Source organism: Podarcis raffonei, chromosome 14 (genome assembly GCF_027172205.1).
Source record: "Podarcis raffonei isolate rPodRaf1 chromosome 14, rPodRaf1.pri, whole genome shotgun sequence".
NCBI lineage: Eukaryota > Metazoa > Chordata > Lepidosauria > Squamata > Lacertidae > Podarcis > Podarcis raffonei.
In genome coordinates this window covers 48721521-48742253 of record NC_070615.1, presented here as the reverse complement: position 1 = coordinate 48742253, position 20733 = coordinate 48721521, and the positions used below count along the sequence as shown (strand labels likewise).

Sequence of the window (20733 nt, the reverse complement as noted above, 5' to 3'; positions counted from 1 at the left end):
AAAAAAGTGCTATCAGGATCCGACCGCTCGCCCCACCATTGGGAATCCTCTGCAGGGACCCGGTCCTCCCAACTGCGCGAAGCGCACCTTACTCCAGAGTAAGCATGCATAGTATCAGGCCAGGGCACCCCACTGGACCACTCCCGAGCGCACCGGAGAGTAAGCACGCAGAAGATCGCCGCTGGAGGCCCGACAGCAGCCAGGAAGGGCAGAGCGGGGAGGTCCGGGAGGTCCGGGAGGCGGAGTTCGGCTGGTCTCGTCCCGCTCCCCGCCCTCCTGCGCTCCAGGCTCGGCCATTGGCTCCCCGGCTCCCCCCGCCGCCGAAGTTTTCCTTTCCCTCCCCGCCTCCTCTTTCCCACAGATCCGGAGGCTGGAGTTTCTCCGGCTTTCCCGGCGGAGCCTCCCCGACGTGATCGCTCCTTACGGGGCTCCCTCCGCCCGGCCGGCCGGCCGCCCGCTCCTACGGGCGCCTCTGGGGTACTTTTTGGAGAGGTCGTGCGTCTTGGCGCACGTCGGAAGCGCCGCGGCCGCTTTCCGTTCCACCGATCGGGAGCGGGGTTGGATTTGCGCCGGCGCTGCTCTTCCCGGGCGCCGGATTTGGGGAGGGTCTCTCGCACAGAGTGCCCGCCCCGCGCCCCGCAACAATTTGGCAGATTTTGGAACGCGCGACGTGGCTGGCCACCAGACGTTGCCCCGCTGCTAGACACGTGTGCCTGGGATTTCAGACAGTTTTGCCTGCAGCTTTCCTCGCCTCGCCTCCTGCTATGGAAAAAGGAGGACGCGGGGCAACTTGGGGGACTGGATAGGGGCGGGGAGAGCTTTAGACGGCGGCGCGCTTCGGAAGACCGCCAGCGTCTCCAACCCTGCGCTGAGCAGCCCAGAAGCCAAGGCGAGGGGCTCTGAACCGCGCTCTCCTCCTTCTCCATCGCCTCCTCGTATTTTCATCGCCCCCCTCCAAGATGGCAGCTATCCAAGCCCTCCAGCAGTGGTGCAAGCAACAGTGCCAAGGATACCGGGACGTCAGCATCACCAACATGACCACTTCTTTCCGGGACGGTTTGGCCTTCTGTGCCATCCTTCATCGCCACAGGCCGGATCTCGTGTGAGTTCTATAAAGAGAGAGAGAGAGAGCTGGGGAAGGGGTTGCCTTAGGGGTGTCACCCCCTTGCAATTAAGGACTTGGTGTGTGTGTGCAAAGAACCCTTGCAAAGCGCTGGGGGGCGGGGATGAGGGCAGGATGGCAAGTTTCTGGCAGGTAGAGCTTTCAGAGGGTGGTTTTCTGGAATAGCTAAGTGGCACCTCCATGGACAGATGCAGTCTACCAGAGTCATAAGCCAGCGTGGTGCAGTGGTTAGAGTGTTGGACAAAGGCCTGAGAGTGACCAGGGTTCATTTGGCCATAAGTCACAGAATCATAGAGTTGGAAGGGACCCTGAGGGACATCTAGTCTAACCCACTGCAATGCAGGAATACTCAGCTGCAGGAATCAAACCTGCAACCTTGGCATTATCAACACCATGCTCTAACCGACTGAGCTATATCTTGGAACAGGCACTTATTCTCAACCTGGTCTACTTCACGGGGTTGCTGTGAGGATTAAATGAGGAGGCAGGGAGAACCATACAAAGATGGGATATTTGAAGCAAATAATAATGATAATGATAATATTAATAATAATATAGGTGGTGTTGATGGAGGCAACTTCTTCATGTCTCCAAAAAGCGGAATCAGCTGGGGTTTGTGGTCCAAAGTTGTTCCTACGCAAAGTGCTCTGATCAGAAAATATGATGCGGGGATATCTCTCTTTAAGTAGTAGTAATTGCTGATGCTGGGGACCACAGCTCCCATCACCCCCTGGCCATTTGCCATGCTGGCTGGGGCTGATGGGAGTTGGAGCCCAACAACTTATGGAGGGCAGCAATGCTTTGGCGCATAGAGTTTCACATTCATTAACCTGTAAACATCCAGGTTGATCCAATAAGCTTCTTTATCAATCTGCCTTTGCTCTGAAATCATGCTCCAATGTCCACCTCTGTTTGTGCCTTCCCTTTTCAAGCGAAGTGGGTGGCGCTTAGTGAGAGAAGCTTTCTTCCTCTGTTATGGGATGCCGTCCCTTAAGGCTCACCTGGCAGCATCACGGCTTTCTTTTAGGTGCCAAGTAAAAAAAACACCACGTTTTTGTTTGCTCAGCCTTTTAAAAAGTTCTTTTGCACTTTTAAAATGCACTTGCCTGCTCCTTCCCCCTCAGTTTCGTCTTGTGTGCTTAAAAACAGACAAACAAACAAACCTGTAACCTGCCCTGGAGTCAATCCGGATGAAGGGAGGTTTTAAAAACATGCTCATTAATTTTGTCCTGACAATCCGTACAACAACCCTGCGAGGTAGGGGTGGTATTAGTGCTGGCTGAAGCCCGCAGGGTGGCTTGCCAAACTCCCCTGAGGGAATTCAGGACAGAGGTGAGATCTGACGTTTTTTCACCTAAAAGCAAAAGTGATAATACAGATGTCATGGCTAGTCACTGCCAATAGCCTTTACCTCCGTGGATTTCTGCAATCTTCTTTAAAAGCCATCCAAGTTAGTGGCCATTATCACATTTTGCAGCAGGGAACCTCACAATTTAACTATGCGCTATGTGGATAAATTATTTTTGTCTGTCCTGAACCTTCCAATGTTCAGCTTCTCTGGATATCCTCTAGTATTCCGAGAGAGGAAGCAAAACTTTTATCTATCTACTTTCTTCATGCCATGCATAATTTTTATAAACTTGTCCCTTATCCCCTCTAACTTGCCTTTTCCCTAAACAAAAAACTCCCAAATGCTGGTGCCTTTCCTTGTAAGGTTGTTGATCCATCCCCTCGATCACCTGCATTGCCCTTTCCTGAACTTTCTCCAACTCTTCCATCTCCTTTTTGGGGTGAGGTGACCAGAACCCTATACGGTTTTCCAAATGCAGTTGCACCTGAGATTTACATCACGGTGTCATGATACTAGCATTTTTCTTTTCAGCTCTTTCCCCTAATGATCCCTAGTGTGGAATATCGATAATTTTGGTTGCCCTTTTCTGAAACTCTACAATCCCCTGGATGTCTCAGTCGGTAGAGCATGAGGCCCTTAATCTCCAGGTCATGGGTTCAAGCCGCACATTGGGCAAAATATCCTTGCATTTCAGGGGGTTGGACTAGATGACCCTCAGAGAGCCAGTGTAGTGTAGTGGTTAAGAGCGACAGGCTCGTAATCTGGGGAACTGGGTTTGATTCCCCGCTCCTCCACATGCAGCTGCTGGGTAACCTTGGGCTAGTCACACTTCTCTGAAGTCTCTCAGCCCCACTCACCTCACAGAGTGTTTGTTGTGGGGGAGGAAGGGAAAGGAGAATGTTAGCCGCTTTGAGACTCCTTAAAGGGAGTGAAAGGCGGGATATCAAATCCAAACTCCTCTTCTTCATGGCCCCTTCTAGCTGATGGTCCAATCAGCTGATCGGCGGTCACAGCAAGCCCTGGTGAGATCAGCTGCAATAGGGAGTGCCTGAGTGGGAGCTGCACAGCACAGCTTGCCCCTCCCATTTCAGCAAGTTCACCCCCCCCCCCCCCGTTTTGCCCTAGATTCACACTAGGGCTGCATGCATTCCCCCAAAGCTAAGAAGTTCACTGTTCATCTCCCGAAGCTTCAAAATTAATTCAAATTGGCAGTTGCCGCCCACGAAAAGCAGGATGGAATTCCAAATAATAAATAACAGAATGCACCCCCTTCTCTTCCAAGTAAATCCATTGCAGGAGCAAAAGGATTAAGAAGCAAAGGAAAAGGAACTGTCTTCTCTTGAGAGTTAAGAAAACTAAGAGGTTTTCCACAGGCCTGTCGGGGGTCCACTATATCACCCTCCACTCCCGCAAAACCAGGGCCAGACAAAGGAATCGCTCACAACCAAACTTCGCCCACCGGATGACGCCATCCCTGTTGAAACCCCAAACACACATGATGAATGAACTCAGAGGTTATGCATGACTGTCTGAGCCACTGTGGCATAATGTCCCCTTGTCCCACTTCCTTCCATATGACTGACTCTGACGAAGGAACTTGTGGGAAATGAGAAAGGAGACAGCTGAGCGGTCGAGCTGCATCGCTGCTTCTACCCAACCCTCTCCTCTCTGTCTTCAGCACCAACAGGTCAAAGAATCGTAGAAATGTTGAGTTGGAAGTGTAATAAACAAAAATCTGCCCTTATTCCCTTATGGGGAACACAAGAGCCCTTATAGAGTCCTTTGCAGGTTCTCCATCAGTCGGAGAAAAGAACAGAGGCCAACCAGAGAATATTGAGAAGCAAAGCAGCTCGTAAGCCTGATCTTTATTGAACTGTTGCAACAGGGTGCTCCCCTCACATGCAGGAAAGGAGGAGGACCTAGAACCCAGGTGTGCCCGCCCTTATATAGACAATTTAAATTGCCTTCCCTGGAGCTCAAGACCACCCCTAGAAACATCATACATGCATCACAGAAGGGGTGTAACCCAAGACCACCCCCCACAAACATCATACCTACATCACAGAAAAGGCGGTCTGCAACAGAAATGTGAATGTTGTGGTTTTTCCTGTCTGCCAGGTTATCTGATAATGCCTTATCTGATTGCCTTTCCTGGTAGTCTGGCCATTCCTTTGAGACGGTGATTTCCCAATTCCTGAGACAATGGGAAGGTTCCTTCACCCCCTCCCTCCTTGCAGAGAAAACATTTGGTCAGTTTGGGAGTCGAAATGGTTTCAGGACTGTCTTCCTGTGCTGATCTATGTACGTGCTTGGTTGGTACATTTATGAACATTTATTATATATATCAGACCTTAAATTTTTTATTTCAGAAGGGACCCCCAAATGTCATCTAGTCCAACCCCCTGTAATGCAGGAATCTCAGCGAAAGCATCCAGGACAGATGGCCACCCAACCTCCCAACCTCTGCTTAAAAACCTCTGAGGAAGGAGAGTCCACCATCTCCCGAGGGAGGTTCTTCCTCAGTCAGATATCTCTCACTGTTAAATCCGCAGATGGATTCAATCAGTTTTGCTCTGTTCTTAAGAGCCCATCTGATTCTGGATCTTTGCAATGGAGCCTTCCTGGAAAAAAGCCAGGATTCTTGTCCCATATCCTTTTTCTTGATTGCATCTGTGTTTAAACAGCGTTTATTTCTCAGCAAACAGACGCTAAACTTACCCCTTGGAATGTGGAGGCTAAAGCAAATACTTTAGATGGAAAGCCTGCCTGCCAGTTATTGTTTTGACTTGCTTTGCTAACAGGTCTGACACATGTTTGGCTGTTTATACATCATCCACATCCTACTCAGGAAAAGCAGGCCAGAGGGTCAGAGGGTCGGGGTGGAGGAGTGAAACAGAATCTGCTCACCCAAGGGCTAGCCCCTGCCTTGGTATTTTTACAATTTGTTAATCACCTTCTAAACCACTGTCCCAAGGTGATTTGCACATAAGATAATTAAAAACTGTTAAAAAAACACAACAAGATTAAAATCCCAGTGAAGCATAGTGTAAAAGACCCCTTTATCTATCTTTATCTACCTGTCGGATCAAAAATGTCTTCAGCTGCTTCTGGAAAGTGCCTGTTGAATCTTGACAGGAATACTCTAGCCAAGTAAGATTGTCTTCCAGGAACGCAGTCTTAATAGTGAGTCTGGAATTGACTGTGGAGGCCAATTCTGGATCCACACATCCTTCCACAGTGGGGACATTGGTTTCCGTGCAGGAGTTGATCACGGTGAGGGTTTGCCAAGCGTACCTTCCTCTTAGCACGTTTCTCCCTTGCGTCCTGAGTTCCAGCATCTTCAAAGCCCATGACACCTTTGGTGAAGGCTGTTCTCCAATTGGAGCGCTCGCAGGCCAGTGTTTCCCAGTTGTCGGTGTTTATACTACATTTTTTTAGATTTGCATTGAGAGAGTCTTTAACCCTCTTTTGTTGACCACCAGCATTACGCTTTCCATTTTTAAGTTCGGAATAGAGTAGTTGCTTTGGAAGATGATAATCAGGCATCCGCACAACATGACCAGTCCAACGAAGCTGATGTTGAAGAATCATCGCTTTGACACTGGAGATCTTTGCTTCTTCCAGTACACTGGCATTAGTTCGCCTGTCTTCCCCAGTGATGTGTAAACTTTTTCGGAGACACCATTGATGGAATCTTTTGAGGAGTTGGAGATGGCATTTATAAGTGGTCCGTGTTTCACAAGCATGGGACCTGAGTGCCCCAGTGGCTTCTCGCCTGTTCAATACAACCAGCAGAAGCTGAGTCAATTCTGCCCAGTGGCTTGATTTGCATAATGGATATAGGGGACAAGACTTTTTTTGTGTGTGAGGAAGAGACATTTGGGTGAAGTTGAGCGGGATTTTGATGCAGACATATCTCTGTTCTTAATAGGGAGTGGGCTTTGGTGGGGCGGCTTCTGGGTCCCTCTCTATGCTGTTTCTTAAGTTGCGGTAAAAGATCATTTGCCAGCTTGCTGCTCCCCCAAAAAGCGTCTGTTGTGCTGTTACCTCCCAAAAGCCCCAACAAGCACGGGGGGGGGGAGTTTGTGCTCCAGAGCACCAGGAGGGCACCAGGTTGATGAAGGAACCAGGTTGCTTTGTAAACAAGCATTTTGGTTTCCCTGTGAATGTCCCAGTCCTCATACACGCTGCACTTCAATCGGGAGAAAGCTGTACTTGCAGAGAAGAAGAAGAAGAAGAAGAAGAAGAAGAAGAAGAAGAAGAAGAAGAAGAAGAAGAAGAAGAGGAGTTTGGATTTGATATCCCGCCTTTCACTCCCTTTAAGGAGTCTCAAAGTGGCTAACCATCTCCTTTCCCTTCCTCCCCCACAACAAACACTCTGTGAGGTGAGTGGGGCTGAGAGACTTTAGAGAAGTGTGACTGGCCCAAGGTCACCCAGCAGCTGCATGTGGAGGAGCGGAGACGTGAACCCGGTTCCCCAGATTACGAGTCCACCACTCTTAACCACTACACCACACTGGCTCTCAGGTGATGCTGAATTTCGGCATGAATGTCGGCCCTTGTAGAAAGATAACTCCCCAGGCAGGAGAAATGATTGACACTTTCCAACGTTACACCATTGCATTGGATTTGTGACACTGCGGAGGGGTTGCTTTGTGCTTGTTGGTGCAGCACTTTGGTTTTTTGGATGTTGAGCAATAGGCCAAGATATCCATAAGCTTCTGCGAAGATATTTAGGATGGTTTGGAGGTCATCCTCTGAGTGTGCAAACACTACGTTGTCATCAGTATACTGAAGGTCTATGATGGAAGCCATGGTAATCTTATTCTTTGCTTTCAGCCTATTCAGCTTAAAGAGCTTTCCATCTGGTCAATATATGATTTCTACTCAGTTGGGGAGTTTCCATTCGACAAAGTGTAGGATCATGGCGATGAAAATAATAAATAGAGTTGGGGTGATAACACAACCCTGTTTAACACCAGATGCCACTGTGAATGGTTCACTGAGAGCCATTGTTATCTGCGATTGCTGCTGTCATATTATCATGAACGAGCTGAAGTCATTGCCTCCAATGTTTGACATGCGCACACTGCAAATCTACCTTAAGAGCTGAGTGCTGGGAGCAATTCACATACGGTACTTTTTCCTGATAATCTTTACAGCGACACTGCGAGGAAGACCAGTATGATTATTCCCATGTAGCAAGGGAGCTTTTTAAGATGCTCATCTTGCCAACAAAGGTCCGTATAGTTAAAGCTATGGTTTTCCCAGTAGTGATGTATGGAAGTGAAAGCTGGACCATAAAGAAGGCTGATCACTGAAGAATTGATGCTTTTGAATTATGGTGCTGGAGGAGACTCTTGAGAGTCCCATGGACTGCAAGAAGATCAAACCTCTCCATTCTGAAGGAAATCAGCCCTGAGTGCTCACTGGAAGGACAGATCCTGAAGCTGAGGCTCCAATACTTTGGCCACCTCATGAGAAGAGAAGACTCCCTGGAAAAGACCTTGATGCTGGGAAAGATGGAGGGCACAAGGAGAAGGGGACGACAGAGGACGAGATGGTTGGACAGTGTTCTCGAAGCTACCAGCATGAGTTTGACCAAACTGCGGGAGGCAGTGGAAGACAGGAGTGCCTGGTGTGCTCTGGTCCAGGGGGTCATGAAGAGTTGGACATGACTAAACAACAACAACAAAGGAAGGGAGCTACAATTCCCAGATTTCCTTGGGAAGAGGGATTGGTTTTTGAACCATTCTGGGAACTGCTACTTCTTCTTTCTTCTTTGGTGATGACTCATAGCCAAGTCAGATTGTCTGCAGCTGTGCGAGGGCAATAGAGGGGTCTCCCAGCGACTCTCAGCACCCTATAAAACCACAGCTCGCAGGATTCTTTGAGGAGCTGAACTGGAAGCTGACCTGAAGCCAATTTGTGAGCGGAGGAAGGAAAAATCTCTTGTGCTGAGGATCCAGAAGTAAAAGTGAGTCTTCACTGAAACTGCAGAAAAGGCAAAGAACTCAGTACTTTCCTGCCTCTGTCCTGGGTCAGCTGCGCCCAAACCAGGAGAGGCGGCTGAGCTCCTCTGTATCTCCATATCTCCATAACCTTCATTGGGGGGTTTTAATAAGAGGTTGGGTGGCCATCTGCCCTATAAGATCGAGTTGAGATTCCTGCATTGCCGGGGGTTGGACTAGATGAGCTTTGGGGTCCCCTCCCCAGTTCTATGATTCTATGAAACCACAGCTGTTTAAAGTGGCATCGCAGCCCTTTATTTATGGTGCCAAGTGGCCTTTGTCTCTTCATTATTTACCCTCCTTTTCCCCTTCTCATGAATCTCTTCCTGCTTCCTGCCAGCCCCTCCCACCTCCCTCCGGCATTTCCTTGAACTTCCCTCCCTGCCTGTTCTCTTCCTGGCCAGGGAATCAACTTTCCTTTCAAAGAGTGGCAGCGGGAATCATTTTTTCACTGCCCTGGTGTTCTTCTGAGGATACGGGATTCCCCTCCCTTCTTCCTGCTTTCCCTTCATTTCCACTCCAGTTTAATTACTAATTGCCTCTGTTAATCTGTTAAGGCAGTTCAATATACTCCAACAGTTTGTCTTGCCATTCCTTTTTTCTTGGCACAATTTCTTTTTTCCAGCTTTTAGCAATTAGGATCCTTGCCGCTCCTGTGGCAGAGAGGAATATTTTCTGATCTTCTCTTGCTATACCTGTGTCTGTTATCGCTGGTGGAAAAGCTTCTGTATTTTTCATAAAGTTATACTTAAAACATTTTTTTAAGCTCGTCATATACAGTGGTACCTCAGGTTAAGTACTTAATTTGTTCCCGAGGTCTGTTCTTAACCTGAAACTGTTCTTAACCTGAAGCATCACTTTAGCTAATGCGGCCTCCCGCTGCTGCCGCGCCACCGGCGCACAATTTCTGTTCTCATCCTGAAGCAAAGTTCTTAACCTGAAGCACTATTTCTGGGTTAGCGGAGTCTGTAATCTGAAACATATGTAACCTGAAGCGTATGTAACCCGAGGTACCACTGTACTATATTCCAGAAGCTTTTGATTTTTTTCACAGGTCCACCAAACATGTATAAGTGTCCCCTCTGTTTTACCACACCTCCAGCACAGATTTGTTTTTGTCATACATTTTAGCTATTTTGGTAGGTGTTAAGGATGCGGGTGGCGCTGTGGGTTAAACCACAGAGCCTAGGACTTGCCGATCAGAAGGTTGGCGGTTCGAATCCCCGCGACGGGGTGAGCTCCCATTGCCTGGTCTCAGCTCCTGCCAACCTATCAGTTCGAAAGCACGTCAAAGTGCAAGTAGATAAATAGGTACCGCTCCGGCAGGAAGGTAAACAGTGTTTCTGTGCGCTGCTCTGGTTCGCCAGAAGCGGCTTAGTCATGCTGGCCACATGACCCAGAAGCTGTACGCCAGCTTCCTCGGCCAATAAAGCGAGATGAGCACCGCAACCCCAGAGTCGGTCACGACTGGACCTAATGGTCAGGGGTCCCTTTACCTTTACCTTTAAGGACCATCTATAAAACATCTTGATTAGATTTCCACTCCAGTTTCATTACTGCACCAGGCAGGTCTGTTTGAGCTCCTGTGCCTTTAATAGTTGTGTAGAATTTGGAGGGGGAAATTTTATTCAGTGCTGCTTTTCCCCTTTCCTACAGCGAGACAAGTTGCGCTTGCAAAAATTTCCTCTTTTAAGCAGCTATGAAATGATAGAGTAGACCGCATGCCCTTGAGGAAATCGCTTGGCTTCTACTGAGTGGGGGGTTTTTTTTGCATGACAGGCAGAAATCAACAGGTCAAGCCTTTCCCAGGATGTTGATATGGTGATGCTGGAAACTTGCCACAGGCATGTGGGGGTCAGTGACTCCGGGTCAGCCTCAGACCCCTTGTCCTTCCTTGCCCTGAGCTGAGATGCGAGTAGGGGCAGGATCCTTCGGGGGAGCGGAGGACAACTGAGCAACTGTTTCCAGCTTCTCTTCATCTGCGTTGTTTGCGTGTACAGGAAAGGATAAGCTCACATTCCAGCAAAGGGCACTTCAGAAAACTGGAGAGCAACAGTAGCAATGTGCAAACGTCAAGTAAGATGGACTAGTGAATTCAGTTTGCGCTCTACGTGGGGCTACCTTTGAAGGTGACCTGGAAACTACAACTAATCCAGAACGCGGCAGCTAGACTGGTGACTGGGAGCGGCCGCCGAGACCACATAACACCGGTTTTGAAAGACCTACACTAGCTCCCAGTACATTTTTGAGCACAATTCAAAGTGTTGGTGCTGACCTTTAATGCCCTAAATGGCCTTGGTCCAGTATACCTGAAGGAGCGTCTCCACCCCCATTGTTCTGCCCGGACACTGAGGTCCAGCGCTGAGGGCCTTCTGGCAGTTCCCTCGCTGCGAGAAGTGAGGTTGCAGGGAACCAGGCAGAGGGCCTTCTCGGTGGTGGCACCCGCCCTGTGGAACACCCTCCCACCAGATGTCAAAGAGAACAACAACTACCAGACTTTTAGAAGACATCTGAAGGCAGCCCTGTTTAGGGAAGCTTTTAATGTTTAATAGACTATCGTATTTTAATATTCTGTTGAAAGCCAACCAGAGTGGCTGGGGAAACCCAGCCAGATGGGTGGGGTATAAATAAAGTATTATTATTATTATTATTATTATTATTATTATTATTATTATTATTATCATCATACTAGGTCTGCTACTTGCTTGCCATTATGGTTTCATTTACTATATTTGCATCCCACTTTTCCTATGGACCCTTCTCTGTTTTGTCCTCAACAACAGCCCTGCAAGGTAGGATAGGCTGTGACGGAGCAAATGGCCTGAGGCCAGCCAGTGAACTTCGTGGTTGAGTAGGGTTTCGAAGCAGGATTCAATCCTCTAACGCAGGCTTCCTCAACCTCGGCCCTCCAGATGTTTTTGGCCTACAACTCCCATGATCCCTAGCTAGCAGGACCAGTGGTCAGGGGTGATGGGAATTGTAGTCTCAAAACACTTGGAGGGCCAAGGTTGAGGAAGCCTGCTCTAACCATTGCACAGCCGGTCAAACTATTGGAAAGTTTTAGCTGTCTAGCTAATGTGGAAACTCTGTTTCAACCCGGCATGCTCTTAGGGTCCTGTTTTTGAAGAGGAATGCTCAGATGACCTGCTTTTCAGTTCTTTCCCCGCTCTCCCCTGGAAATGGGGTGTCTTAGCCACCTGTTGACTAAATTTCAGGCTTCTAGCTCAAAGCGTTGCCAACTAACCAGCGGAAACTTCTCTCCTGTTTTAAATTTATTTATTTGGTTTTTCAAATTAAACACTTACAGAGATATATCAAACATAAATAATAAAAACAGGACTCTAAGGAATCTCCTGGACTTCCATTCTCCCCTTTGTGGGTCCTATTATTAATCATTTCCTCCTGCATCTTTTATGATGATACAAATATTTAACATCTCCACTGTGTCCAAAATTCAGCCTCAAACCGCAAGTGATATTCCAGTACTATTAACGATTTTACAATGGCCTTTAAGATAAGTTGTAAATTTTCCTCATTCCTTATTAAAATGTTGCTATTTCTGATTCTTCCGGCCATTTCAGCATAGTCCATCAACTTCATCCGCCATTCTTCTCTGGTCTGGACTTTCATCTTCTTTCCATCTCTTCCACCTCTCTTTTTATCGCCCTACTGTCCTGCTCCAGTTTCCTTATCTGTGGCTGGACACGCAAGCCAGCAGGGGACTTTCCTCCCGTGCCCAACCTCTGTGTTTGCGTGCCAAACTTTGCACCTGCCAGGTGGGTCTTTTTTTTTTTTTTTTTTTAAACAGCCCAGGAACCAGGTCCATATTCCCCACTGAGCTGGACCTTGTCTTTTATTTATTTATTTTTTTTGGCATTTTTTTATTTTCAATGCAGAATCATAACAAAAATTACAAACATTGAATCCAAAGTAATACTATACAAACAAAAATCCCCGGAACGTATAGGAAAAAAAACAGAAAACAAAAGAAAAAAAAAAAACAAAGGAAACAAAGGAAACAAGACTAAACTAAACAAAAACGAAAAAGCACACATCTACAGAAAAAAACCATATCATTACGTACATAAACACAAATTGACTTCCTTTCTTTGTTCTAAGACCTCAAAAAATTTACTCTTACTGTGTTGTTGTGTCTAATTAGATTACTTCCACCTTGGTACTTTTTTTTTTTTTACACCATTTTTCTTTTCCTTTAACCCTGTAAAGCATCATTCATTACATACCAATATACTAACTCCAGAACAATGTTTTTTCATATACTCTTTAGCACAACCCCATTCTTTTAATAATTTCTGGTCCGATTGTCCCCTTATGTAAGCTGTGAGTCTTGCCAGATTTATGTATTCACAAAATTTAATTTGCCAATCTTTCACTGATGGAATTTTTCTGCCTTTCCAGTTTTTAGCTATAAGCATCCTGGCAGCTGTTGTTGCATAAAGGAATACTTTCCTTTGATTTTCGGGGATATCATTTGTAATTAAACCTAAAAGGAATGCCTCCGGTTTTTTTCTGAAAGATATTTTAAACATCTTTTTGAGTTCTTCATAGATTTCATTCCAGAATTGTTTAATAGGTCGGCATTCCCACCACATGTGAAACATTGTTCCTATTTCTTTTTTACATCTCCAACAGGTATTCGATTTTAATTTGTAAATTTTAGCCATTTTTACCGGAGTTAAGTACCATTGGTACACCATTTTCATAAAATTTTCCAGGTGGGTCTTAAGGTTAATGCCCAGGTGGAAATGAAAGAGAAAGTGAGGGCGCTGCCTCCAAATTGCAGCAGGATTATAAACTTAAAGCTCCGGGGGTGATGATTTCCTTTCAAGTCTGGAGCCGGAGTAATAAAGAGCAAAGATCAGCATGGTTTTTTTGGCTGCTTTGCGGCGTCTGCATTGCCCAACCAGCTATGCCTTCGGAGGAAATGTGTTCTCAAGCTGATTTTTGATGACTCATCAGTGCTGAGTCATGCTTCCCTAAAACCTGCTAGCTCTCCGTACCCAGTTCTTCCCAGTACAGTGGTACATTGGTTCTCAAACCTAATCCGTTCCGGAAGTCCGTTCTAAAACCAAAGCGTTCCAAAACCAAGGTGGGTAGAAAGTAATGCAAAATGGATTAATCTGTTCCATACTTTTAAAAACAACCCCTAAAATAGCAATTTAACATGAATTTTACTAACAAGACCATTGATCCATAAAATGAAAGCAACAAACCATGTGTGGTACCTCTAGTTACAAACTTAATTCATTCCGGAGGTCCGTTCTTAACCTGAAACTAGAGGTGTGCTTTCGCTAATGGCGCTGCTGGCACATGATTTCCGTTCTCATCCTGAGGCAAAGTTCTCAACTCGAGGTAACTCTTCCAGGTTAGCGGTGTTTGTAACCTGAAGCATTTGTAACCTGAGGCGTTTGTAACTCGAGGTACCACTGTACTGTGATCACACAATCAGTCAATCAAGCAGTAGCTGAACTTTGTTCCACACAGTCACAAAAACAAAACCAAAAAGAGGCGCAAAAGCAAAAAACCAAAATAAGTAGCAAAAACAGACAGACCTCAGCTTAATACTCAAAACGGAAGCGCAACACTCAAAACGGAGTATGTTCGGCTTCTGAAAAAAGTTTGCAAACCAGAACACTTACTTCCGGGTTTGCAGTGTTTGGGTTCCAAGTTATATGAGTACCAAGGCGTTTGAAAACCAAGGTACAGTCATACCTCATGTTACGTTTGCTTCAGGTTGAGTGTTTTCAGGTTGTGTCCCGCGGCGACCTGGAAGTACCAGAAAGGGTTACTTCTGGGTTTCGCCGCATGCACAGACGCGCAAAATGACGTCACGTGCATGCGCAGAAGCGGCGAACCGCAACCCGCACACACGCAGATGCGGCTTGCGTTCTTTTCAGGTTGCGAACGGGCCTCCGGAATGGATCCCGTTCTCAACCAGAGGTACCACTGTATCCCTGTATAGAGTCTCTCACCCACTCGGTGGACAATTGGTTGCTTGTGGCTTGGTCTAAGATCAGAGGCGAGTGCAAGTCAGCATTTCCCAGGCTTAAGGGAGTTGTAGTTCAAGATCTCTGGAGATGCATGGAGTTGGGGATGGCGGCTATAGGATATGGAGATGACTGCACCGGTTCGTGTTCCTCAGCAAGTTTGGAAGGTTCTTTTAATAAACGTATCTACTGCTTCTCTGGACACGGGTGGCGCTGTGGGTTTAACTGCAGAGCCTAGGACTTGCCGATCAGAAGGCCGGCGGTTCGAATCCCCGCAACGGGGTGAGCTCCCATTGCTCGGTCCCTGCTCCTGCCAACCTATCAGTTCTAAAGCACGTCAAAGTGCAAGTAGATAAATAGGTACCGCTGTGGCAGGAAGGTAAACGGCGTTTCCGTGCGCTGCTCTGGTTCGCCAGAAGCGGCTTAGTCATGCTGGCCACATGACCCGGAAGCTGTACGCTGGCTCCCTTGGCCAGTAAAGCGAGATGAGCACCGCAACCCCAGAGTCGTCCGCGAGTGGACCTAATGGTCAGGGGTCCCTTTACCTGCTTCCTTGGCCACATTAACAGCATACATTTAAAACAGCACCATGCTATTTTAAACAGGCATGGCTTCCCCCCTGCAAAGAATCCTGTGAGCTGTAGTTTTTTAAGGGTGCTGGGAATTCTTAGGAGGCCCCCATTCCGTACCCTCCAGCACTTCAAAAGGGAAAAACCAGGACACCCTATTCTGGGATGTTATCCCTTTTTTTCTTTCTTGCGAGGGCACGACAGCCATTTTGGGTGCTGTGATCTCCCATGATTTCACACTGCAATCTCTCCCTGAAAAAGCGCTTTTCAGGCATGGCGCCTCAAAATGCACAAGATCGCTTTCTTTGTGAGGAAATCGTGCGAGATCACGGCGCCCCAAATGGTGAGCGGAGCTGGCGAGCTGAGGGTTCGATCCTGCTGGGTGCTGCTTTGCCTGCGACAATCCCTGCAGGGATTGAAACTCAGATCCCTGCACCCGGCAGGATTGCATGCTCCACCCTCCAGCTGAATAAAGATCTCGGTGCCCGGTCTCGCTCGTTTGGCTTAAACCTCCCTTCTCTTTGACCTTCTTTTCCAGAAACTTCGATGCTCTGAGCAAAGAAAATATCTACGAAAACAACCAGTTGGTAAGATTTTCCAGTTCTGCTTCCGGGTGTGACATCATGTTTGCTATGCCCTCAGGGTGCTTCTCTGCCCCATGCTTTGGCCCTGGATAGATTAGATCAAAACAAACGGACCATAAATTTAGACAGCGTGCCAAGAAACTTAACCCTTCTTCCATTCTGCGTGCATCTGGCAGCCTTTGGGTCAATTCAAACACTCCTCCATCTGTACCTGTTTAATCTGCTTTTGCCACTTTGTACAAAATGTTTGGCAGTGTGCCCTGAATCAAACCAAAGGCTGCCGCTCGTTTGCCCTGCTGCCAGAGAAGAAAACCAGGAATTTGTTTGAGCCATGGGCTAGTATAGAAAGTATCCTTTACTGTTCAGGACATAGAGTGCCGCCCTTTTCTCTCCAGGCTCTGAAAAACCAGTTCTGCAAGATTTCCAACGTGGTCAAATGCAGCGAGGGAAAAGCTGGACGCGAGGGGTGTCTATTGGCCGATGCCCGTGCCGTCAGCAACACTCATACACACCCAGATCCTCAAGGCGATTTTGCAAGTTTATAATTTGTTTGAGGGGGAGAGGTGAAGGACTGAAGAATAAGCGTATCCACTTGGATTTGGGGAAATGTGTGTCTGTGAGGCAAGTGGAGAGGCTGGACTAGGACCTGGGAGAACAGGGTTCAAATCCCCACATGGCCATAAAGCTTTCTGAGTGACCTTGGGGTTCAGTCACTGCCTTTCAGCCTAACCTACCTCAGAGGGATGTTTTGAGATTAAATGAGGAGGTGGAGAACCATGCCTGCTATCTTGAGCTCCTGAAGATGCAATAAATAAACAAATAAATAAAAACTAAACACACACACGTTTTTCTGAGGACTGTGGAACAGCATAGATGGCCCTCCTTCCTGTTTTATCTTCACAGCAACCCTGTGAGGTAAGTTAGCCATAGACTTGCCCAGTAGGCTTTGAAGACAGAGGTCCTTTGGCTGGGTCAGGACAGTATGGGGGGCAACTCCCATCTCTTGTGGGGGCGCAATTAGTGCCGGCACCGTCCGTTAAGAATTTGGGTGTAATTTTTGACACCTCCCTTTCCATGGAGGCGCAGATTGCAGCTATAACAAAGGCGGCATTTTTTCATCTCCGCCAAGCTAAGCAGTTGGCTCCTTACCTCTCTCGCCCTGACCTAGCCACTGTGATCCACGCGACGGTCACCTCCAGACTGGATTATTGTAACTCGCTCTATGTGGGGCTGCCCTTGAGACTGACCCAGAAACTCCAGCTGGTGCAGAATGCCGCGGTGAGACTCCTTACGGGGTCCTTGCTGCGAGATCACATTCACCCGGTGCTATACCAGCTGCACTGGCTCCCGGTGGAGTACAGGATCAGGTTTAAGGTGCTGGTTTTAACCTTTAAAGCCCTATACGGCCTAGGACCCTCGTACCTACGGGACCGCCTCTCCTGGTATGTCCCACGGAGGACCTTACGGTCTTCAAACAAAAACATCTTCGGAGGTCCTAGGCCACAGAGAGGTTAGGCTGGCCTCAACCAGAGCCAGGGCTTTTTCGGCTGTGGCTCCGATCTGGTGGAACGCTCTGTCGCAAGAGACTAGGGCCCTGCGGGACTTGACATCTTTCCGCAGGGCTTGCAAGACAGAGCTGTTCCACCAGGCCTTTGGCCAAGGCACAGTCTGACCCCCTCCTTTGGTAATTCTTCACAGAACTCTAGCCCAATGGTTGCTATTAATTTGATTTGAACTGATTTTATAATGAATGGGTTTTAGAATGCTGTATTACTTTAATGTTGTTAGCCACTCTGAGCCCGGCTTCGGCTGGGGAGGGCGGGATATAAATAAATTATTATTATTATTATTATTATTATTATTATTATTATTATTATTATTGGCTTCATGACTGAATGGGGAGGGTAGGATTTGAACCCGGGTCACCCCGGTCTCAAACCTTTATTGACATACAAACAAAGTTCTGAAAGGTTTGGTACAACAGAATCACTCAGCAAAATCTGCCTCTAACGGTTGTTAATATACTGTTGTACAACATTCACAAATCCTCACTGCGTGTTGCAGAAACCTGGCTACTGTCTGCAAGATCACCCCAGTCTCCAATCTGGCCCTGCTATCCTTGCACCTCGCTGGCTTCTATATTTTATTTTTTTGCAACCTCTCCCTAGACTCTGCCTTCCCATTTGGAAACTGGACCGTGCCCTGCTCATTCGTTTGTGTTTACCGAAAATTGCATTTCTGGATCTCTGCATGCGTGGTGGTGGGGGAAGGGAGCTGTTGTCTTGCACAGATGTTTCCCAACAGAGGCACAGCATTCAGACCACCCATCCGGCTCTGTGCTGGCTCCAGAAATCTGAATGTGGGCTGGCTGGATGAATGAATGAATGAATGCATTCAGAATGGAATGTGCCTTGTGAAGAAGATGGGATGCAGATTTTGCGGCTTCTTCAAGGAGAGCTTCCTTGGCCTCAGCCCAGAATCAGTTCAGCACGAGCCTCGGGAGCTTCATCCTCAGCCTGCCGCTGCCAGAGAATATTTCCATGAGGACTAGTGACTTGACCCTTCGCTGAGCGCTGGGATGATGCCGCAAAGAGGCCACTCTGACATCCCTTTGCCTCTGGGCTTGTTTTGCCTCTGATTCCTGATTCCCCAAGGATTTAATTCAGCAGAGCATGGGGGTGCTTCATTCCCTTGTGGTAGACTTTTTGGGGGCCTGATGCTTGGGCTGGGCTGGGCCAGAGGTGGGAATAGGCAGAAAGGCATCTATACAAAGAGACCCTTAGTTTTTTCCTGGCAAGGAAAATATATTATCATACTCTACAGCAGGGTGGATTTGATTTAACTCAAATCGATTTAAATCATGATTTAAATCACTAGTCAGTAAGGCTAGAATTAAATCACTAGTCAGTAATAATATAATAATATAATAATTTATTATTTATACCCCGCCCATCTGGCTGAGTTTCCCCAGCCACTCTGGGCGGCTTCCAATCAAGTGTTAAAAACAATACAGCATTAAATATTAAAAACTTTCCTAAACAGTAAGGTAAGACTTGATTTAAATCTTTTTTTTTCTTACAGAAAGACTCATTCTTGCTGGTATAATCTTAATATTCACAACCAGATGAAGTTTCATTTTTGGAATAATAAATTTTCAGAGTAGTTTTTACAGTTATATCAAAAATTGCTGATTTGGTTATAATACATAGACAGATAATTATGAAATTATTTACAGGTAGGTAGCCGTGTTGGTCTGCCGTAGTGGAAACAAAATAAAAAAATTCCTTCCAGTAGCAACTTAGAGACCAACTAAGTTGGTCATTGGTATGAGCTTTCGTGTGCATGCACACTTCAGGCTTGTTTGCCTCGATTGACTACCGTCTCCAATTTTGTTCATACAATATTGATTTATTTTATTAGCTGTATCTCCACCATATGTTCTCTATTCAATAACATTGGAATACAGGATATATATATATATATATATATATATACACACACAGACACACACACATTATTAGCCACACGTTGCCTCTTACTACTTAAGTTGGTCTGTGTTTGCAACACAGGGTATTTTTTTTGTTACATGCAATCTGGACCAGCAGATCTCTTCATTGCCTCCTGCGGTTTCCTTCATCCTGATACCCTCCAGCTGTTGTTGAACTCCAGCCCCCAAGCCAACATCTGGAGAACATCAAACTGGGCTGGGCTAACCCACTTGCAGTATAGCCATTAAGGGACGCCTCTCATCCGGCCATAGCTGACCCTGCTGAACCACAGCAAGACGTGGTTGCCGGGGCTGTGGGAGGTCTCTCTTCTCACCCAAAGTTCTTATTTTTTGCCCCCCCCCAAACATGGTGGTCACCTCATTGCCGTAAGCCCTGTATATTTACATTTTGTTCTTTAAAGCAGTTGGGTGAAAGCAAGCTACTGTCTCTGTGACTTGCCATAAAAGCCTTAAAAAGAAAAAGAATGCAATAAGAATTAAACCTAAAAAGATGGTGAAAGAAGAATGGGAATGTTTAAATAATTACCTAGGGGGTAAGGGTTCATCAATAAAGACCTGGTTATGTTTAGAATGATACCGCATAGAGAAATGTTTCCTGATACCAAGATGAGGGATTCTATGAAATGCAGATAGAGAGAATTGATAAGAATAATGATCTGTTGTGACCTTGACAGAAGCGTGCAACAGACGAGCCTTCTTGTGTTTTGGTTCATTTTCCTCTTTTTTTCCTTTCTTCTTCTTTTCTTTCCTCCCCCTTCCTCCTCCTCCTTTCCTTTTCCTTTTTTCTTTTTTTCTTTCCCATAATAGCTTATGTTTTATGCCATGTAAAGGTAAAGGGACCCCTGACCATTAGGTCCAGTCATGGCCAACTCTGGGGTTGCGGCGCTCATCTCACTTTATTGGCCGAGGGAGCCGGCGTACAGCTTCCGGGTCATGTGGCCAGCATGACTAAGCCGCTTCTGGCAAACCAGAGCAGCGCACAGAAACGCCGTTTACCTTCCCGCTGGAGTGGTACCTATTTATCTACTTGCACTTTGACGTGCTTTCGAACTGCTAGGTTGGCAGGAGCAGGGACCGAGCGACGGGAGCTCACCCCATCGCAGGGATTCGAACCGCCGCCCTTCTGATCGGCAAGTCCTATGCTCTGTGGTTTAACCCACAGCGCCACCCGCGTCCCTTATGCCATGTACTTTGTTTTTTTTGTAGGTTTTTTTTAGCTTTTCCCATTATGATTATTAAGGATTTTTCTTTTGTAATTTTGGTTGTTTATATTTATCTGTATTTGTTTAAAGGAAAATAAAAGTATAAAAAAGAAAGAAAGAAAGACAAAGAAAAAGACAGATATTGTTCTCTGGGAGAACGAGGGGAGGGGGAGTCTAGAACAGGCCAAGCTTTAATACAAATTGGGAGGGGGGAGGAAACTCAACCAGGAAGCTGATTTTAAGATCTCTCTGCTCAGCTGTGTAAAACTGTAATGGATTCAAGATGGTGGAGCTTCATGGAAAGTCGCCAGTTGAGACCCAGGAGGACCACCTTCCACCAGCGTTGGCAGCAGTGGGCAGATAGAAACAATGGCCTT

General features: G+C 46.8%; 1 protein-coding gene across 2 annotated transcripts in view; it reads left to right on the top strand.

Annotated features, from left to right (window-relative positions):
* Positions 1–369: 369 nt before the first annotated feature.
* The window catches only part of MICALL2 (MICAL like 2), a 50753-nt gene continuing 30389 nt past the window's right edge, over positions 370–20733 (top strand). Inside the window, exons 1-2 of one of the 2 annotated variants that reach the window (XM_053364669.1) lie at positions 370–1102; positions 15601–15649. In XM_053364669.1, coding sequence (XP_053220644.1) covers positions 960–1102; positions 15601–15649 — 192 coding nt within the window. In that variant the 5' untranslated portion in view covers positions 370–959. The remainder of the gene's footprint in view (positions 1103–15600; positions 15650–20733) is intronic. The other variant, XM_053364670.1, reaches the window with a different exon arrangement.